The sequence below is a fragment of the Petromyzon marinus genome, chromosome 2 (genome assembly GCF_048934315.1).
Source record: "Petromyzon marinus isolate PM22_M1 ecotype Great Lakes invasive population chromosome 2, UKy_Petmar_22M1.pri1.0, whole genome shotgun sequence".
Classification (NCBI taxonomy): Eukaryota; Metazoa; Chordata; class Hyperoartia; order Petromyzontiformes; family Petromyzontidae; genus Petromyzon; species Petromyzon marinus.
The window spans coordinates 20881078-20903335 of NC_133668.1; the positions used below are offsets into that span (position 1 = coordinate 20881078).

Sequence of the window (22258 nt, forward strand, 5' to 3'; positions counted from 1 at the left end):
GTAATCATCAAAAGTTTAGACTGGCTCCTGTCATGGGAATGGGACTTTTCATGACAGACTCAGGACTGCCAAAATAATTAAGTGCCACTCCAATGGTCATTTGAGCAGAAAAGACCTGATGGCTTGATATAGATGACAACATTCTGTGTGTATATTGGTTCAAATAGATGGCAATGTTGAACTTTTAATGCTGGGCTGGTACACTAAATCCACTTTATGTGCGTGTGGAAACGCAATGCGTGGGAGGTTTAATAGTAGGCGATGTTTAATCAGGAATGTTTTTTTTATTCATCAAAAGCTTTCGCTACATGAAATATAAAGGTCATGTTGATATTGCAATTACTTAAAAATATTCTAGCTACCATAGGTAACAAATTCACGAACGCACTTGTTTTGCACTACGTATAAAATTGACATTGTGTGCGCTTGAGGATAATTCTGTTTCAGCTATAAAATACACGTAAGAGAGGGTAATTCATGGTGCACAAGAGTCAGAATTGCTTAGAGCTATTTAAGGTGCAAGAGTAATACATTTTTACAAAAATTATGGATAATACATTTAAAAAAAGAGACAAGTGCAAAAACCATAAGGTTATTTTAAAGAAACGTGTTTAAGGAACTTACTACTATATTGGTTCTTTCGGTAAAGTCACGTAGAAGGGAAACAATAAAATAATAAAAATCTAAAACAATACAATTCTCACGACGTTTCGACTGCAACACAAGCAATCATCATCAGGTGTGAAAAAACCGCCACTTTTTCAAATTTTCTTGCTGTGGTTTTCACACCTGATCATGATTGCTTGTGTTGCAATCGAAACGTCGGGATAATTTTATTGCTTTATATTTTTATTATTGTATTGTTTCCCTTCTACGTGACTTTTCCAAAAGAACCAAGAATATGAATCCCTGCAGTCACAAAAGCTTTAAATCGAACTTACTACTGCTAAGTATATGACAGTATCTGGCAAGGCTCCATTGTAAATACTAACACAAGGCAATAAACAGATAAATAAAATCATTAATAAACTCAAACAATTGAAGGCTTTGTATCAAGATCTATATGTATCAGCTGCTTCTGTCCCGATCCATCCATGAAACTAAGCTGTCTATACGCTCATGAGAATCATTCTCAAGTTGTGAAAGTGAATGTAATCCTAAAATGAGTGAGTCATCGAAATACTGGGCTAATTAATGGTTGGGTGCCCTGTTATTTCCATGATGACCAAATTTAACGCCTTTGCAACATCGTAGTATTATTTGCATTGTTATTTTATGTCTGCAAAAAATAGTAAAAGTACTATAACAAGAAGATGAACAATACCACTGATACCATTGAAAATAATAAAAATACTAATTATTGTGCAGTACAGGACTAATTTGGGATTGCCTGGCACGTGGCATTTTTGTGTGTTTGCAGAGACAAGGCAAAACACAAAATCAGTGTTGCTCTTCACACTTCTAAATCTTTTAGACTTGCGAGTGAGATTAAAAAAAACTCCATCTATTTTATACGTTCCCAGAAAACTCCATAAAAATGCAGGACACGGTGTATACCTGAGCACCTTATTTTGAGGACAAAATGCAATCAACTGGGACATCCAATAATCCGATTAGACATTGGCGACAGTAATACTACAGGATATGTATGAGCTGTTGGTAATGTTCACATCTGTAAATGATGAGAAACTCATTGTAAATGAAAAACAATGCATGCCAGAAAACTACAAGTTTCAAACAACACACACTACTCAAATTTACATTGATGGTAACCTAAGACAAGAGGACCACAATACAATTATTCAGCAATTGATGATGGTTTATACATAATGCACCAAGGCTGAGTGGTTTTTGTACGCGTTTTTGCGCGTTGGTTGAAACTAGCTGATATGTAATTTCAGCAACATGTCAATCGTCCAACGCTGCAAAGAAATCTGTGCTACGGAAGAAATCTGTACTACTTCACCCTGCAGCCTCGTCACGCATGCCACTAAGTTATAGAGGCAACATCCCCCACCTTGGGTTTTCCAGGTTTTTTGTCAAGCATGTACGTGCTTAAATTGAATAACCAGAATATGACAACAGTGCTTTCATCATCAAAGCCTCAACTACCAGATACTATGAGTTAAACTTAAAGCAAAGCATAACCTGTGAAAACCAGCATGATGAGAGTCCAGAATTAATGTACTGTTAAAGTGCGTAGCCCCTGAATGCAAATTACAGGATTCAATTAATCTAGATGGAGCAATGAAATCAGTTCACGTGAAGGAATGAGATGGATGGTAGCAGCCCTGGACCATGATGGATGGTGATGGAATGTGGAGGCTTTAATCCACTAGTGTATAAGCACTGGCTAATGATGATTTCATTAATTCACCGGCACCTTAAACTGGAAAAGCCAAAGTGTGGGTTTGTCGCCTTTCTACGCTGTATCCGTGAGCCACTGCTTTCCACGTATACCAACAAAGAGACACGTGAAATGTAATTTACCTCTTGTAATAGATTCTGACGGGTGCTGTAATCCATATCTGAGTCTGAGATCGACTCAGACCATTATCCCTCTGTGGCTGATAAAGTAGTACCACTTTTTGGCAAGTCAACAGGTGTTGTTGTATGGAATGATTGGATCCTAAAATATAAATGCTGCGTTTCTGTCCATAGCTAAGACCGACGATGGAAATTAACGCTGTCCCAGTCTAACTTGAGCAGACACTTCGCATATAATGTGTTAATATTACGATTGTGTAAGATGTCAATTGAGTTTAAATAGGTACAGCAATACGTCTAGACGAATGGTAGTATCGTAATTCAAGTATGAAAGCTGGGAGTGTTTCAAAGACTTTAAGAGGCTGCTTGCATTGACAGATTTCTGCAGAGGGTGATGTTGATAACTACTGGAATAAATCATCGCAATGCCTGTTCTGTTCAAACGCTTTATGCCAAACCAATGTGGAATAACAAACAACTTTAAACCTGAGTCTCATTAAAAGAGCACATTTCACATTGATTTTTGTTAATAATAGGATCAAACTGTTGTGTCCCTGTAGAATAAACACACGTTCCCAAAAGTGTGCAGCTGTGTTGTTTGCAAAGTGCACTTAAGATTACTTTATTTTACACTTTATAATCAACATCAATGTTATAATAAATAACTTAATGGCTATATTTATTGTTTGATGTGAGAAATACGCAATATTGATTTGCTTCACTGCTGGTTTCTTTTTTTAAAAACTACGATGAATCAGTTTTACCCAGCGTGAAATATACGAAATTGATCCTTACGTTGTGAAAAGTCCCATGACCAATTATAGTACAGTATACACAGAAGCAAAAGCAGTTGCTGCATAATCTATTTTGAAAAAACACTTTAAACAAATATTGCAAAAATGTAAAGACAATGTACAACTTGCAGTGAAGATGCCGTAAATAAGGTGGAGGAATAATATCTCTGGTAGGCTACATTAAATATATGATAACATTATCCGATGTAATATACTTTACTGCCGTTTCCTTCATCAATACACAGCAGCCTCTAGCCCACCACTATGCAATGACAGAAAGAGCTGTTCTGAAAGAATCAAGCGTGAGAAAACATCACAATGACAATAACACATCTATCCGAACAGAACGTTTGATTTGTTGGAAGGCATCTCCGATTAGCACGGTTGGCTACGTACGGTGCGAAAGAAGTTCTACATCCATACAAACCATGTCATCGATGATTTTCATTTGTGATTAATAATCAGGTTCTTGCGAAACAAACATGTGCAAATGTATACATTTGAAGTTGGTTCTTAATGACATACTGTGTTTGCATCGTGTCCAGCTTCTTGATTCACCTCCTGGCCTCACAGTGTAATTAAATTAGTCCACAAATGCATTGTACACTTCTTTGATTTACCAATTGACCATTGCAAGGGTTCAAAATACATGCGTTACAGTACCACGTACTGATAGTTTTTGGATGCCCAATCTATAAATCAACCATCGTGAAAGATTCTGTTCAAGTAATGAACGATTGTTCAGGTAACTATTCATTTTATAAGTGTGCAGTATTAAAAAAACACATGGAGGGCATTCTTTTTTGGCTGGGAGGTGGTGAACGTAGGACTCCTAGGAAGGTGGGAAGTCAAATATCATTCCCCCAGCTGGGAACTGACTCAATTCGTCATCTCAATAAAATGAGTACCACTTTATTTGCAGTCACCAGTGATTGTCTTCATGATAGACTGGATCTTTCCATATGAATCTGGAATGGAGTACCACCCCATGCTCATTTGAGTAGGGAGACACTAATTCTTTCTAGGTTTGAAGTTTTCGTGACTGCAATGATCCATACTCTTTGGTTCTTTCGGTAAAGTCACGTAGGTAAAAATAAAGCTTCCATCATCAGGTGTAACTAGCACAGCAAAATTACTAATGATGTATCAGGTGTAACTAGCACAGCAAAATTACTGATGTATCAGGTGTAACTAGCACAGCAAAATTACTGATGTATCAGTAGTAACTAGCACAGCAAAATTACTGATGTATCAGGTGTAACTAGCACAGCAAAATTACTGATGTATCAGGTGTAACTAGCACAGCAAAATTACTAATGATGTATCAGGTGTAACTAGCACAGCAAAATTACTGATGTATCAGGTGTAACTAGCACAGCAAAATTACTGTAATTTTACTGTGCTAGTTACACCTAAAGACGGAAGCTTGTGTTGCCTCTGAAACGTCGTGATTGTATTAACTTTATTTTTTATTTTTACCTACGTGACTTTACCGAAAGAACCAAAGAGTATAGACACTCATTCTTTTAGACATTAATTCAACAACATACAATGTAAAGTATATTACAGCGCTGTAACATTATTACATAATGTCCAATAACATGATTCATGGACCTGTTGCCTTCATTGTTGGAATATGCTTATGTTTAAATCTGAAAATGAATCTGCAGCTGCATATGGCTTAAGGAAGGCACTTAAACGACGTATCATGGCATTACAGCATCCATTAACAAAGTGTCAAGAGACAGAATTACTGGCTCTTAACGGAGGAGCAAGGGAAGCTCTTGTTAATATTAAACAAAATGAAACAATAAGAAAAAAGCACAGTTGCATAAAACATTTCACATCAAGAGAAATTATTAAAGATATCTCAGAAGAAACAATTGCACATTCAAAGCACTTAATATGCTTGTTATTACTGTTACAAGAGGGCATAGATGTGACTAGAAGTGTAACCCATATGGCCTGTGAAAGAGCTCTAATATGCCAGTCTGTTATAAAAATCAATTATAAAATGTAAGTGAATACTTGTGGAACTACCAATCCACCAATCAATTTAAGTGACCCATACAGTTTATTAAGTGGCACAGATCACAGGCCTAAACAGTCTGTACTCACTTTTATCCATACAGCATCATGAATCATTCTTAATGAGAACTATTCTGCCAATATACATTGATCTCAGTAAGACTGGTTACCTCCTGTTAATGAGCAGAAATGTGTTTAAAGGTTGTCTTCAAGGCATCTACAAATAAATTACCAACAAAATCAATGATAAACTTAAGACATGCCCTAAAATTTTGCCATGTTCTGAAAATAAATACTAAAGTTGGCCATTATATTTCAACGATGCTGTTCCACAAACATGAAACGACATGGCATCTGCTCTACATTAAAAATAAACATGAATTCTCTGACAGTTTCATTGGATTCACTACTTAGAAAAAGTGAATGAAAGTGATTTTTGATCAATACTTGATTTCAAAATGATATAATAATTTTAACTATAGGCTCATTTAAAATGAGAAATGTATTTTGATTGTTTGGAATGCTATAATTTTTCTTAATTTCATTCTGTATTCCATTTTGCCTGATTTAATCTTTTGTGACCCAAGGCCTTCATAATAAAGATACACCTCGTATCAATGGACTCACACCTGGTTTGAAAAGTAAACTATATATCCTACATGAAGTTGACATGTATGAAGTTATAATTTTGAGTAGACAAAGCAATTCACACATACCACTTAATCATTATTTTCACAAAAGTAAATGACCAAAGCTCTAAATGCCTTCATAAAAAAATAATACTTTTGACAGTTTATTTTACTCATTCATCAAAAAACTTGAATGCGATGTAAAAACAAAATAGGTTTTAATCTCTGTGGCATTCCATACCAAGTTCGTAAGAACTATATAAAGTACTGTATATATACACGTGTTTTGTGGTAATGGCATGTGAAAGGTTTGTTGTTCAAAATGGCTTCTCGACACTCCCATGCCAGTGTAGTCAAAAGCCAACCTTAGGAACAAAGTCAAGGCAGCTGCAAAGAACTTAAGAAAGCACAGCTAAGCTGACACTTTGCTAGACAAGTTCTGCTTCTTTGGCAGAAAGCACAGTAAAAAAATGCTATTTGAAAAAATAATTATTATTATTTTTTTTAATAAAAACTTCAGTTCACACTGTAGTTAAATGGATTCCCAATTTATTAAACAAATCGTTAGACTGGTTCTGCTTTGGGGATTTGACCTTTCTCTTTTTGACATTGATTCTATTCCAGCCTGTTGCTGGGCCGAAGAGGGTGACTGTTGCACAGCTAACAAACAAACACTGTACACAAGTCTGCGCCGAAGCAATTCATCTCCACAACGCACTTGTCCTTTTTGTGACTGTCACCACCATCCGCGAGGGTTTTCTCCTCGGTGTGTTCAAGCACTGGGTAACGATCCTGGCCCCTGCGGGAGTCGCAGCAGCAGCGGGCGGGGGAGAGCACGCTTTTTCTCGTGTCATCCCCATAAACACTCATCCCTAGAGCCCGAGCTTCATTTCTCGGAGCTGCAGGGCGGTCGAGGCAGTGACGGCCGGCGATGGCTTCATCCACAGGGCCCTCGCACCAGCCAACTCCTGGCTGTGAGCGGTGCCCAGGTTGGTAAGAGCCATGGCGGCGTGAAGCTCCTTCCAGTAGGTCAGCTCCTTGGCTCCCTGCACACTGGGTGACCACACAAACAACATCACCGTGAGTTGTCAATGTGATTCTACGGTTTCGCATCTCAGAATCGAAAGTGCCTGCTTTGCTCAACGTGTGGCGGGGCAGTGCTCATCTCTTTAAGTGGCCCGAGAATAGCAGTTAAAGTTCAGTATCGTGTGGGTAGGGGTAATCTATACGAAATATGACCACTGTTGACTTCCCACAATTGTATAACCTCAGACTCAGCTTTCTGAATGTGAGTTCAGCACATTGCCACAGTGCTATTCGTCTGCCGATCTACAATTTACAGTTTGCAGTTGATGGACAATCAAAAAATTAAAACCACCAGGGAAAAAAAAATCCCAAATGTATCAAGTTTATTTGAATGAAAAATAGGATCAATAACTGCCGAGAGAACAAGTCACAAATATCCCCCATTAAGTGATGTCACATACCCAGACAGCAATAACTGACTGAATCACAGGAAAATGAAATGTCGTTTGATTGAACACCCTACAATGATGTGTATTAAAATGTAACGCTTACCTGGATGGAACTTGGCCCCGTAATTTTGAAATGCCTGGAAGAAGTTTCAAAGTACAATTAATCATCAGACAACCATGTCTGGTTCAATGCAAAACAATTGTACTGAGAAACCCACATTGTTTAACCCTTTACGCTCCCCTGCATCAAATAAGTACCGCCATACGTGAGTGATAACAAACTGCTGCTGCTGCTGCCAGGAGAGGAGGACGCAGCCGCTCACTCGCAACACTTCGTACGGAATCGTTATTCATCCTGAAGAAATCCCATGAGCTACGAAGCTCTATTTTCGCAGACGCCCAGTACCGTGCACGGGGAGAAGCAGCGAGGGCCTCCTGTCGGACTCGCTGGACACGGGCGAGATGGAGCCGTCCTCGTAGCAGGCCGAGCCCAGGGACGCCGCGTGCCCGCTGCCGCCCCTCGCAACCGGTCCCTGGGCGCCCGGTGGTCCGGCTGGCCCCGCTCGCCCGGCCAGCACGTGCTTGCAGGAGTCGCGCAGGTAACGTCGCAGCAGGCTCTTCTTGTACTGGTGTGGCGGCGAGCAGTCGTGGCCCCGGCGACTCACGTTCTCCACCGTGAGGCTCGAGTCGACGGCGCCCGGCCCGTCGCAGTCGCGGACGCCGCACGCCGCCTCCCGGCCCCGGTCTTCGTCGGCCGCCTCCTTCAGCAGCAAAGCCTCGCCCTCTGTGACAACACACACACGCGTTGTCACGTGTGTCTGTGTGCACGTGTGTTGAACTTCTTTTTGCACCATGCTATTCGGAGGTGCGGGGGGAAAAGGAACAAAAAACTAAACACAAAAAGCAGTTGTAGACAAGTGAGTTGTCAATCTAGATCATTTAGAAGTGCATAGCTGTGGTGTCTTCCTAATATTGGAATGAAGAGCGTTCCAGACGGCTGCAGAAGCGAATCTGAAAGCGTGCGACGCGGTGCCCGTCTTTGTTCGATGGCTAGCTAAAATCCGCTGTCCGTCGAAATGAGCATGCTATTGTGGCTCAAAGGTGTGGGCGCAAGAGGGGGGTAGGGGCTGTGATGTGTGGCTCACAACAGCTATTCAGAGTGTCTTCATGCTCGAATGAGCTCGTGTGGTGCTTCATTGAGCCAAACGTGGAAATTCTACATTCCCATGGTGGGGCCAAACCCTACTTGGGGACAGACGCTATGTTTACTGTGCATAAATGTGTCAAATATAGATATGCTCCGTATGTGCATATGCATTTGTGTGTGGACGTGCAGCGGTAGTGTAGCGGTTAGCACGCTTCACTATGAATCCGGCGACCCGAGTTCAATTCCCGCACATGGCCAATAGCAGTGACGATTATATGAATCGGTCCTGGGCCTCCTCTAGGTTGACTAAGCCTTAAATAAGTACCTGGTGCATAAACATCGCCATTGGGGAGACAAAGGCGGCCGGGCGTGGTGCTGGCAGCCCACCCCCTCATGTGCCGTGCCGGCCTTCATAGGTGCTCGCTAACACGCTTGCCCCAACAATCTGGTACGGCTATACAGGGGATCTCTGTCTGATTTCAGTGTGTGTGCCAGTATCTGAAAATGCGTGTGTCCACGAGGTGCAAATGCCTGTATATATGTAGTGACTAATTCGGAGACACTAAGAGTTGGAGGCACTTTTTTTTATTAACAAGCACCATCGGGGTTAACACTTTTATAATAAATCCGTCTAGGGTAAGCGACATTACTCAGTCAAGACAGTTGCCTGACTGGTGGCGCCCCGAGATGGTGAAGACGGAGACGACGACAAGAAGGACGGTGAAGACTTCAGCAGCATGACGGGGATCCCATTCCATACGACAGCCCCGAGGTCGCCGACAGGAGCCCTTCTTATACTGTCAGCGTGGCCTGGCTCCGCCCCCGGCCACGCCCCCTTTCTAGAACCTACCAGCGGGTTCTTGGTGTGCCCCTTCTGTGACCTTTCCCCTAGATCCTCCTCTGGTGTATCACCTGGCCTGCTGACGTCAGGGCTGCCAAAGCTGCAGATCCCCTTCCCTGCCAGCAGCCAGCGCTATGCTGCTACATTACTATTATTCTATGCCACTACACATATGCAAAGTGCACCTGGCCTGGCACAGGTGCCGTGGTGACAACACCGCCACTTAGTGGGGAATGGCGGCTGTTGTTATTGTTGTTGTTGCTGCTGGTGTACACGTGTCCCTTACCTTCAGCGCAGCAGCTATCGCCGCTGCACACGCTGAGACGCTCGGCATTGCCCTGCACGTACTGGTTGTAGAGTTTGATTCGCATGGCCCAGCTCAGCTCCGGCTGCCGCACCGTGTTCTTGAGGCGGCGCCGTGCATTCGCGAACCAGTTGGACACCTGTATGCACACAGGGAAGAGTGCCTTGCGTCAGCCAGCCTAATGCCACCCTGGGATGGCCGATGAACTGTGGCAAAAAAATCGATGTCAAAAGGGAAGTGAGAAGAGTGTCGCCTCCCTGCTCAAAAGGCCAATGGGTTCGGGTGCTCATCTTCACAGGTAGGTGGCTCTGAGCAAAGGAATGTATATGGCACAATTATGTAGTTAGTTAAGTAAGATGAAAAATTATGATTCAATAATCACGGTGACAATCATTGGGAGTCAATGAGGCCCACGGTTCATTTTGTGAGAAAGACCCAGGTCACTGAAGTCACCCGGGATTTGTTAATATTGGTTAACAACAGTTGATATGAAAGCCATGAACTTTGATGGTGCCAAATGGCCTTTAACATCAACTTTACAGCAACATTGTTTGGGAATTCTGATCCACGTTCATTCGCATGTACCTAGTTGTGAGCGTGAAGAATATTAATAAAATTAAACCACCACATAGACCTTTGCTGAAATATCAACATTATCCATCCCGTAGCATCATTTATAATTGCACGCCACTGTGTGTGGTGGTCACGGTCTATATTGCAAAATTAAGTGGTTACTTTAAACCTTTTGAAAAGGCATAATTTGAAAGAAACAAAAATACGGATGCAATCATGAAATATAAAATGTACGTAACTTTTAATACGTGGCAAAAATTAACAGCATGAAAACCACGGTAACACACACTACATAATGGTAATATGAATGCAGCTTAAAGTCAAACTCTTCTTCAATGTCAAACATTAAGTAACACCACTTGTGGTACGGAGCATGAAGAGGGCCTGTGTCGAGACTTTAAAGAGGGGAGGCCTCGACACAGAGACGTTGTCTTTCTGTGTGCCTATGTGTGTGTCTCTCTCTGTTTGTCTCTGTGTGAGTCTCTCTCTGCTTGTGTGTCTGTCTGTGTGTCTATGTTTTGTCTCTCAAATTTAGCAATCTTTGAAGGAACGTAATCAACCAGGTGGGGTGTTGACTGTTGTGTTGGCCGACTCTCTGTGTTGTATTGCATTACATTTCCAAGTTTACTATGTTTGTTTTCTCATTCATTTGTACTTGATGATGGTTACTTGTGTTGAAATCGAAACGTCGTATTCTATTATTATTTAATTAAATGTATTTGTACGTGACTTTACCAAAACAGTCAAAGAGTAATTCCTGCAGTCACGAAAGCTTCGAATCTACTTTGTATTGACGTTTATGGAGTATCCTTCAGTTTTATTTTTTGAATTGCATTTTAGTTTAAGATGTCATTCATCATTAACCTGTGGTCTGTAATGTAAATTATGGAACTCCATTGGCACTGGTGCACAAACAATGATAAAAACGTTCGTCATATACACTTCCTTGTAATATATAACATAATATGGTAAAATGTTGGACAATGCTCCTTTTGATTTGTCCTGTGGCCCTTGATCTCCCTTAGTTCACGATCCCGGGCAGGTGTGGGTCCAAGTGCTGCCGTTCCGCCAGGTACCCCAAGCCGGGCCAGGTCAGCCGGACAGAGACAGCCTCCCAGAACGGCAGGCACTGCAGATGCATCGACAGCCTCGCAGGTTCGTGCTTTAATTTATTTCTACGTGACTTGACCAAAAAAACCAAAGAGTCATTCCTGCAGTCAGGAAAGCTTCGAATCTAGTTTGACACCATATCAGCTCAAGGTCAGTGTTTTTATACTCAAACGAGTATCTGGTGGTGTTCATCTTAATGAGCGGAACTGAAACATGTTTTGCAAATTCCTCAATCCCACAGTGGGGGACAGTATTTCCATACTGTGACCACTTTTTCAATTTCCATAACGCAGTGCTTATTAATCGGTGCTGGAGGTGATAATGGGCTGAGTCGACCACCGACTCAGATTTGAACTCACAACCTTCTGTTTGTAAATGGATTTTGGAACCACAATGCCAGAATATATTGAGAACACGTAGGAATGATATATTTTTCAATACAAAAAAAACCTCAAGAAGTGTGCAGTCTCAAAGCACTGGCTGCTGGCAGAAAAGGGGATCTGCGGCGTATGGCAGCCCTGACGTCAGCAGGCCAGGATATACACGAGAGGGGGATCTAGGGGAAAGGTCACAGAAGGGGCCCACCAGGAACCCGCTGGTAGGTTCCAGAAAGGGGGCGTGGCCGGGGCGGAGCGAGGCCAGGCTGAGAGTATAAGAGGGGCCCCTTTGGGGGACCTCGGGGCTGTTGTTGGAGTGAGATCCCCGTCGTGCTGCTCAAGTCCTTCGTCACCGTTCTTCTCGTCATCTTCACCATTCTCGTCGTCTTCACCATTCTTCTAGTCGTCGTCTCCATCTTTACCATCTCGGGGCACCACTAGTCAGGCAGCCTACCAACTGTCCTGGCTGAGTAGCGTCGCCAATAATAGACGGACTAAACATGTGTTAACCCCGATAGTGCTTGTTAATAAAGATCTGCCTCCAAGTCTTATCGTCTCCGAATTAGTCACTACAAGTGTATAGTTATACATTATAATTTGGGTACAGTGCTTTCACATTTGGGTTATTATACCATTAGACACTCAGCATCTCCTTTCAAGGTTGCCAACAGTGTCTTCTTTGAAGTCTACTTCACAGCATACGACATGTGTTGGTCGTGATGCCCTGCTCTCCGTGCAAACTGGCTCGGTTGGGTTTTGCCCTTACAGGTCGGCTACCCAACCGTGCCATAATTCAATCGTGCATTGCCTGAGCCCTATTTCAGGGGAGATTTTTCGTGCTCACCTGCACGAGAGTCATGTGCGAGCCCAGCGCCAGTAAGATCTTCTCCGTCTTGGTGGGGTAGGGGTTGTGGCGGTGCTTGTAGAGCCAGTGCTTGAGGGGCCGAGCCATGTCCTGCAGGGCCTGCCGCTTGTGGCGAACCCGCAGGGCTCCTGACCTCCGGCTACGCGGGGGCACCAGCAAGGTGAGACACATGGCACGTTTAAACCTGGGATCAGGCATGCAGTTAAATAGACACCACATTCTGCATGGGGTTAAAGTATCAGTGAAACAGACAACGTTGCACCTCCGATGAGCACGTTTGAATACATCCGCTGTGAAAGAAGTTCAACATATATACATACATCAGACATGGGTTTGGGATTATTACAAGAACACCACATTAATCCTGATGGCTGTGACAGTATGCATAATACATTGTGTCAACACTGTTACTGTGGTTGGTCAGGTGCCGATGTTGGCAGAGTCATAATTTTACAATGATAAAGTTGCAAGTTCACATCCTAAGTCGACGACTTAGCCCATCATTCCTCCGGGGTCAATACAATAATAAATATTTTGCAGTAAGTCAACAGTTGCTGTCCTATGGCGAGATTAGCACCCGCAAACAGAGATGAGAATCACCCCATGCTTGTTTGAACGAGAAAACACACTGTCTTTATGTGAATGCTTATTTAGTGATCATAATATGATTTCTATATTTACATTTAAACCATATATGTGTCTAAAAGTTTAGTAAACAGCATTGAGAAACAGTACTAAAAAATGTTGCTCGAAAAATTAACGCATTCGTTTGGTTCCAAGAAATCAGTGACGGCACTCAATTACGAATTGTAGAGGGGATTGCCTCTTGTAAAATCCTTGAGCCAAGTTGTCATGTTTCAAAAGATCATGATGAGGGCCAAAAGCAATTCCCGGAAGAACTCTCTGCTTTTCTGAAACATCATTCAGGTTTTGGACTAAAAAAACAAGTACCACTTAAAAAAAATACCACTCATGGAACTCTTTTAACTACAAACAATTATAATAGAACATGGCTTTATACAGCACCTAAATGTAAGAGCATATCAAGATGCTATACAAAATATACAGACATTTTTACATGATGGGAATAAAGGGGGCATATTTATAATATTTTTTCCTTTATCCTCCACCATATAGATCTGTTTCGTGAACGTGTTTTACGTGATTTTTGCTTTACTCATTTATCTTGAGTCCAACTTCGCGGCCTTCTTTATTTATTTCCTCTAACAATTCTTCAGTCCCATTTGACCATTATAATGACTATGCCGTCAGCAAATCCGAGACAGTCGATATTTTCTTCATCAATAATGTTTCAGTGTTTCGCCAAACGAATTTTAAGTAAAAAATCTTCCAATGTCACTGTGAATAACTTTGCCTGTCTCTCCTTGGATTTGTCTTGGTAATTTTTTCATGTCATAATCAGTGTGGTTGCTCTATTTTTGTGACTGGTTTTCATTAGTTCTAAATATATATATTTTTTACTGAGGCTTTGTCGCAGTTGCCGCCGAAGGGCCAGTGTGCGTGTTTGACTGGGGCCGGGCGTTGTAAACCGGTGATGGAGTGCCTTGTGCCATGGTATCGTCTGTGGACGCTTCACCGCCCGTAGTGACGGTCGCATGCGACAATCCCATCGGTCTGGTGCTTGACGAGCTGGTGCGCCTCCAGGTTGAGGACGCCTCCCCTTTTAAAAATACATTGCCGCGTCGGTACAGCAAGCAGCAGGAAGGGTCCAGGGGGTATGTCCCCAGGGGTCATCCGAGATGGGCTGCTTATGAGGTGGGATGCAGAAGTTGCGGCGCCACTGCATCGTTGTGCCGACTGCCCTGCGGGGTAAAGTTGTAAGAGCTGCCCATGTGCGGCTAATGCACCTTGGTGTGCAGAAGACAATTGTCTTCCTTCGAGCCTGACTTCTTTCGGCCCGGGATGCCTGAAGACGTCCACAACATTCTTCAGGGATGTGTGGAGTGCGCGCTTCGAAAACCTCCCACGGAGGCTTGCCTGACCACCGTTGCAGTGTATTTGGGGTGTCATGCATAAACGAGCTTGTTGCTCTTGACATCGAATGAGAATAGGTTTTTTTCCTTTTTTCTGGCAACAAACAGGTGTTAAGATGTTACAACACCAAACTGGACCAGAGGACGTCCAACACCGTTTTTAGACTCGGTTCAAAAGAAAGCCGTCTCTGGTGTGGACCAATCAGTTTCAAAGACATTGCATATATTATAAGAGTATGTTTTTTTTTATTTGCATTCTGACCACAAGTATTGTGGTTAATGCAGACGTGATTCCTTGTAAAAGGTTTCAGTTTGGTGTTGTAACATCTTAACACCTGTTTGTTGCCAGAAAAAAGGGAAAAAAACTATTCTCATATTTTGGAACTGGCAAAGGAGGTCCCGTGATGCTCTTGACATCTTCGGGCCGTTTCCCACCACGCCGAGGGGAAATATATTTCTGCTCGTGGGAGTAGAATACCTGTCACGGTGGGCTGTTGTATGGCCCCTGCAGGATCAATCGGCTGCAGCTATCACTGATGCTTTCATTAATGGGTATGTGTTAGACAAGGGGGCCCCGGAACATCTCCTTATGGACCAAGGCCGAAATTTTTCTTCCAAGTTGTTAAAGGAAGTATGCAACTTATTGGGCACTAAGACAAATTCGGACTTCGCCCATCCTCGCGGCCTATAGAATGGCCCCTCACGCCTCTACCGCGTTCTCCCCGTTCTTTTTGATGTATGGGAGAGAGTGTGATCTCCCCATGGAAGCCCAGTTGAATACTGAGTTAAGTGCTAAAAAGATCGCTGTGCCAAGACTCATGCACCTCACGCTTAGACGCTTGACTGAAGCGTGGGAGGCATCCTGTCTGAATTCGGCTAAATGGTAAGCGTTGAACGAAATACTGGCAGGGCTTCGGGAGTCAGGGAAGCCGTGGAACGTTGGGGAGAGGGCACGGTTGCACTAAACCCAGGTCCCCTTGGGCACGTCCCCTAAGTTACACAGACCATGGCAGGGCCCGGTCGAGGTGATAGAGGTAAAGAGGCTCTAATGCGTTCGGATCCAAGTCGGTCGCAGACGTTGGTATGTGCACCCGTCACGGCTGAAACCGTATTTTCCGCCTTGCCATGATGTTTTATCCCCACTACCCCATGGCCGGGTGTCTGATGTGCCCGACGAGCCCGGGCGTGCGACAACCGAGGTTGTGCCTCAGCGGATTTCTGTTCCTCCGCCCACAGGGATCCAGCACTTGACAACCATAGAGCCACCCGTTTTGCCGTTGGAAGGCCTTCCAAAGAGGAGGGAGCGGCCAACATCCGCTTCTCCTCCTCCCCCATCTTCTGTCCAGGAGGGGTCGCGCCCGTTAGGCCAACTTCAAGTCATCCCTGGGGTCCCCACCCTTATCCTGCCTGGGGGCCAGGCGACGGGAACCATTCCAAAACTGTGCGGTTTAAATGACAGCCCCGGTCATCCTATTTATTCCGACACCACCTAGCAGGAGGCCACGGCTGTGTTTGCCGGTTGAACTGGGTCCTTCCGACGTCGTGGGTCAGACAGCACGTTGGCTGTTCTGACCCGGTTATAGTTACCCCGTGTACGCAAGAGATAGGCGTATTATAGTCCGTGTGTAACGAGTGTAAGAGTTATGTGCATGGTAGTCCCGTGTGTAACGGTGTTATGTAGTGCAGAATAAACGTTGTTGCCTCCTAAATAGTGTCTCCAAAGTGACTCTCTACATATGTAAAATAAATACACATTAGTGCTTACACGGTACTTATAAAACCGCGCAAAAACACTGCCTAAAAGTTCAAATGCAGGCTTTTGTTACAAAGAAACCTTCATAAAATAATTTAATCGTTTGGTTTGCGTTTTTTTTATTAATCTCAAGGAAACAGCTACGAGCCATTGCCACTGTGAGCGACTGTGCCCTAACGGTGAAGGATCTGGACGGCACCTGCAGTAACGCGGTTTATTCAGGCAGTAATATTAGACCGCACAGCTTGGCATTCGTCCTACACTGCACCGAACATTTCAGAAACTACAAAAACACCAAATATATGTTCAATCTAGAATGAAAAAAAAGGCGCACCTGCTCATTTACACACAGGCGGATGTGTTTTACCATGCGGGCCATTAAACCAAAAAGTATAATTGCTACCCTTTACAACACAAACATAACATTCTAAAATGCATTTCAATATCGTGTTGCATTTATGTGCCCAAATATTCATGGAATGGAATGACGCTTGTCGTCTGTTGGTGGCCCTAAGCCAGTGCTGGAAATGACACATTCCTATACGGCAAAAGTGTACACTCATTTTGTCATCCCAACACAGGGATGATGACTGAGTAGATCCTCGATCTGATTGTGATTTGAGTGCTCTAATCACAGTGCCACTCCGCTGAATATGTATGTAAAATATCTGACCTTCATTTCTCACCGAATATTTCCCAGGTCGCTGGCGACTGTATTGCCTCATTTGCGAGAGATACTGGTGAATAGCAGATTTCTCGGATAATGATGTTGGTCTATGAATACCTATTTGTTTAATGAATTACCTTAAATACATAAATAAGCTATTAAATACATGCAAATTATCATGAAACATCTCTATCTCATTACTTTATCTCTCATCACTTTCTCATACCACATTCTCTCTCATCACTTTATCTCATCACTTTCTTGATTTCTTTCGATGCAGTCGTGTATAGTTCCAGATGCGATTCGCCGATAGCCAAAATATCCAAGTTCGTGAATAACGAGGGAATAATGTATATGACTATAGTAGCCAAAGCCACAGTGAGAGGTATATCAGATTTGGTGTGCCGAGTACAGGAATATTATACGGATTGCAGACCCGGGCAGAACCAGCTGAAATTAAGCCCTGCATACATATCTGGAACTCAACACGACTGCACAGGGTGCGGGGTTGTCGAGAACAGAGCAGAGTACCTGCTGGGATGCATGTCCCCATGGCCTGGCTCCGAGTCCCACGCGTCTGTCCCTGGGGGTTCCCCGAAGCCGGCAGCCTCGATGGGCGGCCGAGGTGCAGATCCTCTGACCCCGGGCTCTGCCAGCCTCTCGCCAGGCACTCCTCGCACCTGCACTTGCTCAGGGCTGCCTGGCATGAGGCTCATGGCTGCTGCTGCTGTTGGCTGTGAACACTCTGTTCCGTGAGCAGCGACAGGAGGCAGCCGTTCTCTTAAAATGCACACATGTAACAGAGAAGTTGGTTAGGAAGCGGTGATCGTGTATTATGTATTCCACTGCAGCGGTCATCTCTGACCTGTATACATGTATATATCCTGATATCTACGTAGTGTATTATCAAGGACCCTTTGAAAAATATGATATTTGCACCTTGGGACCCTTGGGCAATGCTCACTTCTGTTGATAGTCCTGAGACAGTGGTGGAATGTTTTTTCGTTTGATGGGGATTTTTCTATTCATACAGAAACAAATCTTGACTTTCTCCACAGAGATAGTTATGATTTATCAACCCCAATAAGACGATGAGCTCGGGCGACCTCAATACACTGTATATATATGTATTCGATACATTTTCTGCTTAACCAGGCAAGCCTCACTGAGTCTCAAGAAACTTTATATAGAAGCGTTCTAATTTGAGGGATTTGGAAGCCCTATTTAATTAATTGTCCAAATTTGGGGGGTCACAATGAGTCGAATTTTTGTCATCTTTTTCGTTGCATTTTTTAAACCCAGGAATGACTTGCCGAGTTTCAAGATAAATGTTAACAGCAGTATCATATCAATATGTACACTGAATTTGCCCAATGCAATTGCTATTTGATATATAAAACACTAAGCAGTAAATTTAGTAGCACTAAAAGAAGAATTCAATGTCGATTAACCCTGTGGATGACTGGTGGCCTGCTACTACATCCTGCTGCCATTTCTTGCAATTGTTTCATAATTGGCATCCTTGATCCATTTACCGCTGGATGAAGGCTTTCCCACGACTTGTCAATAAAAGGGGTTGGTTGACTATTCACTGCCACGCTGGTCGGTACGTATTGGTGAAAGGGGGGGGGGGGGGTTAGCGCGCTGCGCTACAAATCCGGCTTACACGAGTTCGATACCTGCTCACGGCCAACATTTTGAACCGGCCTGGACCTCCCCCAGGTCAACTCAGCCTCAAATCAGTGCCTGGTGTGGTGTGTAATCATCGCCACTAGGGAGGCAAAGGTGACTGGGCGTGGTGCTGGCCACCCACCCCCTTCGTGTGCCGTGTTGATCGTCATAGGTTCACGCTAACAGCACTTGCTCCTACAGTCTGTTAAGGTTATACGCGGGATCTTTGTCTTTGTTTTCTTTGGTGGGTGGGGTGGGGTGCAACCAGGACCAGTTCTAATAATCTCTCGGCATGGACGTGAGCCGTGCGTGACCAGCAATCGGACTTACGTCGCTAGTTTCATAGTGCAGTGTGCAAATCACTGCATCACTGCTCCTTCTACCCATAAAATGTAGAATTTCCACCAATGTCCCAGAACTACCTCTCACTTGCTAGAGCAAAGGAGACATTCAGACTGCCGCTCACTAACAATGCGTGATGCGTACCCTTGTGCATGCCTGTCGGAAGGTGTAAGAGACACTGAAACTTATTTGGAATTGGGTGCCCCAAATGGTTATAGTATGTCTTCCATTTTTTTCAATAAAAGCCTGTAATGTTACAGGTACTCTGCATCAATCACTGAATATTTACAGGTATTCCACTTGTGACAATCAAGGTGGGCCACAATTAAGATCGAATGATTTGATTATGCAGCAGCAGCATCAAACAAATAAACAAACCGGTAAACTTTCATGAGTTAACTTGAGCATGTGTGAGTCGTGTTATATATGATGGTGGTAAATATTCCAGAACACTGATAATTGGGCACTGTTCTGTTCTTGACCCAGAAGGCATCTCGGTAGTGCTTCGCAGTGTTGAAGCAAACATGCTAAAAATATATGCTGTGTACCGCAATTGAATAATGAGGGTGCAAATATATTTTAAAATTACTGAGGATAAATTGTGTTTTTTTTGTTATATCCCGTTTTCAAACCCTTTAAACCAATCATTGTGTATATCCATAAAATAAAACAGGACAGTATATGCAAAGCACATACATTCATACATTCATATAAAACACATGTATGTTAACCACATACTGTATATGTTACATATAAAGTATATATACAAACACGTATTTGCTATATAAATACAGAACAAGGATAGATATAGTACTTAGCGCACATACATAATGAAATGAGTAAACTCTCATGTAACGTAGTTTTTCAAATCTACTGGCCGTATGGGCCTTCACATAAATAAAGTAGGCAATGGCCAAGAATTTTGCACGTGCATTTTCGAACACATTGCACATATATGTTCCGCGCTAAAAACAAATGCGAGACCAGGATATTCTGTAAGGTTTTTTTTTAATCAATCCAGAATTCTCCCTGCTCAAACAAGCCTTTGGGGCGACACTTTAACTTCTTTGACGCCCCTGAGCCAGTGGTGGAAGCCGACATTGCCATGACAGGGGCCAGACTATCCACAGTGCGACCAATGTTGACTTTCCCACAAAGTAGTTATAGCGTGAGGGCGGTTTGGACACAACCGTAGACCTTAACTATGCCATTAAAAGTCTTGATCTCCCGCTATTAGTAATGGCCATAATGGCTCGTTGCGTGTTGTAATTATTTCGGTAATTAATTAGCTACAAATCAGAATCTGAATATTTATGTATACTTGAGGAATCCGACGAGCTTTTAAAGCTCTTTTTTTCACAGATGTCCAGTATTGCATTGACCAAAGGGATGTTCTTTATTCGTTCGACACTGTAATAAGTGTAAACAAAAACAACAAAATTTAGTTCCTGGGTCGTGTTATTTCATTATTGCTTATGCCTCAAAAGTCCAGAAAATGGCTATTATTCCCCACAAACTTTGCTTTTGTGACCAGGACACAAAAGCAAAGCTAAGAATCCACTCCATTAATAACACTGTGTGACGCAATTATTTGTTTTGTTCCTGGGTAGTAAGTGTTTTTTCCTAATCGCTTATGCCTCAACAGTACAGAAAATGGCTATTATACCCCACAAACTTTTCTTTTGTGACCAGGACAGTGATATTTTGAAATTTACCTATTTCTAATGAGAAAAGTGTGCATTTGTGACATTCCTTCACGTAAAATCCTGGTCACAAAAGCAAAGTTTGTGGGGAATAATAGCCATTTTCTATACTTTTTAGGCGTAAACAATTAAAAAATAACCCTTCGTACCCAGGAACAAGAATTGTGTTACATCGTGTAATCCATGACCAATTCGCCACGCTATGCGCGGTGCGTGTGCGTTGATGCGTGTGTCATGCCGCGCATATTTATATCATATTTACAGCCCTTTGACAATCCAATGTTAGGTTGTTGTTTTACCATACTTCACTACGCCGGCGAGTTGGTGAGGTGGTTGGGGGTAGAGTAGATAAGTGGGCGGGGAATGTGTGAAAACGGTTCGGATATCACTTGCTACTGATGTTAACCGTGGACCAGATTGTAACTTAGCCGGTCGGATTTATGGCGCAGTGCACGACCCACTGTCCCATCACGTTACTGCTCCACCATAGCTATCAAATAATATTCAACAAAATACGTGCATCCATATGTTTGCATGTATATTTGTATTTATGCAAAACTACATTCACCACGCAGTCACAAATAATGCTGACTGTCTTTACAGCGACCACCTGACAGTCTACGGGACTGATCGATGTTCGAATATGTATGCACCAAAAGACGTCTGTCTTCATCTGTTACAAAGCATTTGCGATCATGCTTGAGCATCCATTATTAAATTGTAAGCATTGCTGCCAACCGTATTGTTATGGTCATTAGACACCCGAATGAACCTTGATTTAACCTACAGTGAGGGAAAAAAGAATTTGATCCCCTGCTGATTTTGTACGTTTGCCCACTGACAAAGAAATGATCAGTCTATAATTTTAATGGTAGGTTTATTTGAACAGTGAGAGACAGAATAACAACAACAAAATCCAGAAAAACGCATGTCAAAAATGTTATAAATTGATTTGGATTTTAATGAGGGAAATAAGTATTGGACCCCTCTGCAAAACATGATTTAGTACTTGGTGGCAAAACCCTTGTTAGCAATCACAGAGGTCAGACGTTTCTTGTAGTTGGCCACCAGGTTTGCACACATCTCAGGAGGGATTTTGTCCCACTCCTCTTTGCAGATATTCTCCAAGTCATTAAGGTTTCGAGGCTGACATTTGGCAACTCGAACCTTCAGCTCCCTCCACAGATTTTCTATGGGATTAAGGTCTGGAGACTGGCTAGGCCACTCCAGAACCTTAATGTGCTTCTTCTTGAGCCACTCCTTTGTTTCCTTGGCCTTGTGTTTTGGGTCATTGTCATGCTGGAATACCCATCCACGACCCATTTTCAATGCCCTGGCTGAGGGAAGGAGGTTCTCACCTAAGATTTGACGGTGCATGGCCCCGTCCATCGTCCCTTTGATGCGGTGAAGTTGTCCTGTCCCCTTAGCAGCAAAACACCCCCAAAGCATAATGTTTCCACCTCCATGTTTGACGGTGGAGATGGTGTTCTTGCGGTCA

The 22258-nt window shown here is 43.1% G+C and overlaps 1 protein-coding gene across 1 annotated transcript in view; it reads right to left on the reverse strand.

Moving 5' to 3' along the window:
- Positions 1 to 264: 264 nt before the first annotated feature.
- LOC116945201 (homeobox protein Mohawk-like) overlaps positions 265 to 22258 on the reverse strand; it is a 31278-nt gene continuing 9284 nt past the window's right edge. The window contains exons 2-7 of the mRNA XM_032959480.2: positions 17576 to 17824; positions 12610 to 12769; positions 9688 to 9844; positions 7820 to 8197; positions 7517 to 7550; positions 265 to 6991 (exon numbers count right to left, since the gene is read on the reverse strand). Coding sequence (XP_032815371.2) covers positions 6811 to 6991; positions 7517 to 7550; positions 7820 to 8197; positions 9688 to 9844; positions 12610 to 12769; positions 17576 to 17824 — 1159 coding nt within the window. The 3' untranslated portion in view covers positions 265 to 6810. The remainder of the gene's footprint in view (positions 6992 to 7516; positions 7551 to 7819; positions 8198 to 9687; positions 9845 to 12609; positions 12770 to 17575; positions 17825 to 22258) is intronic.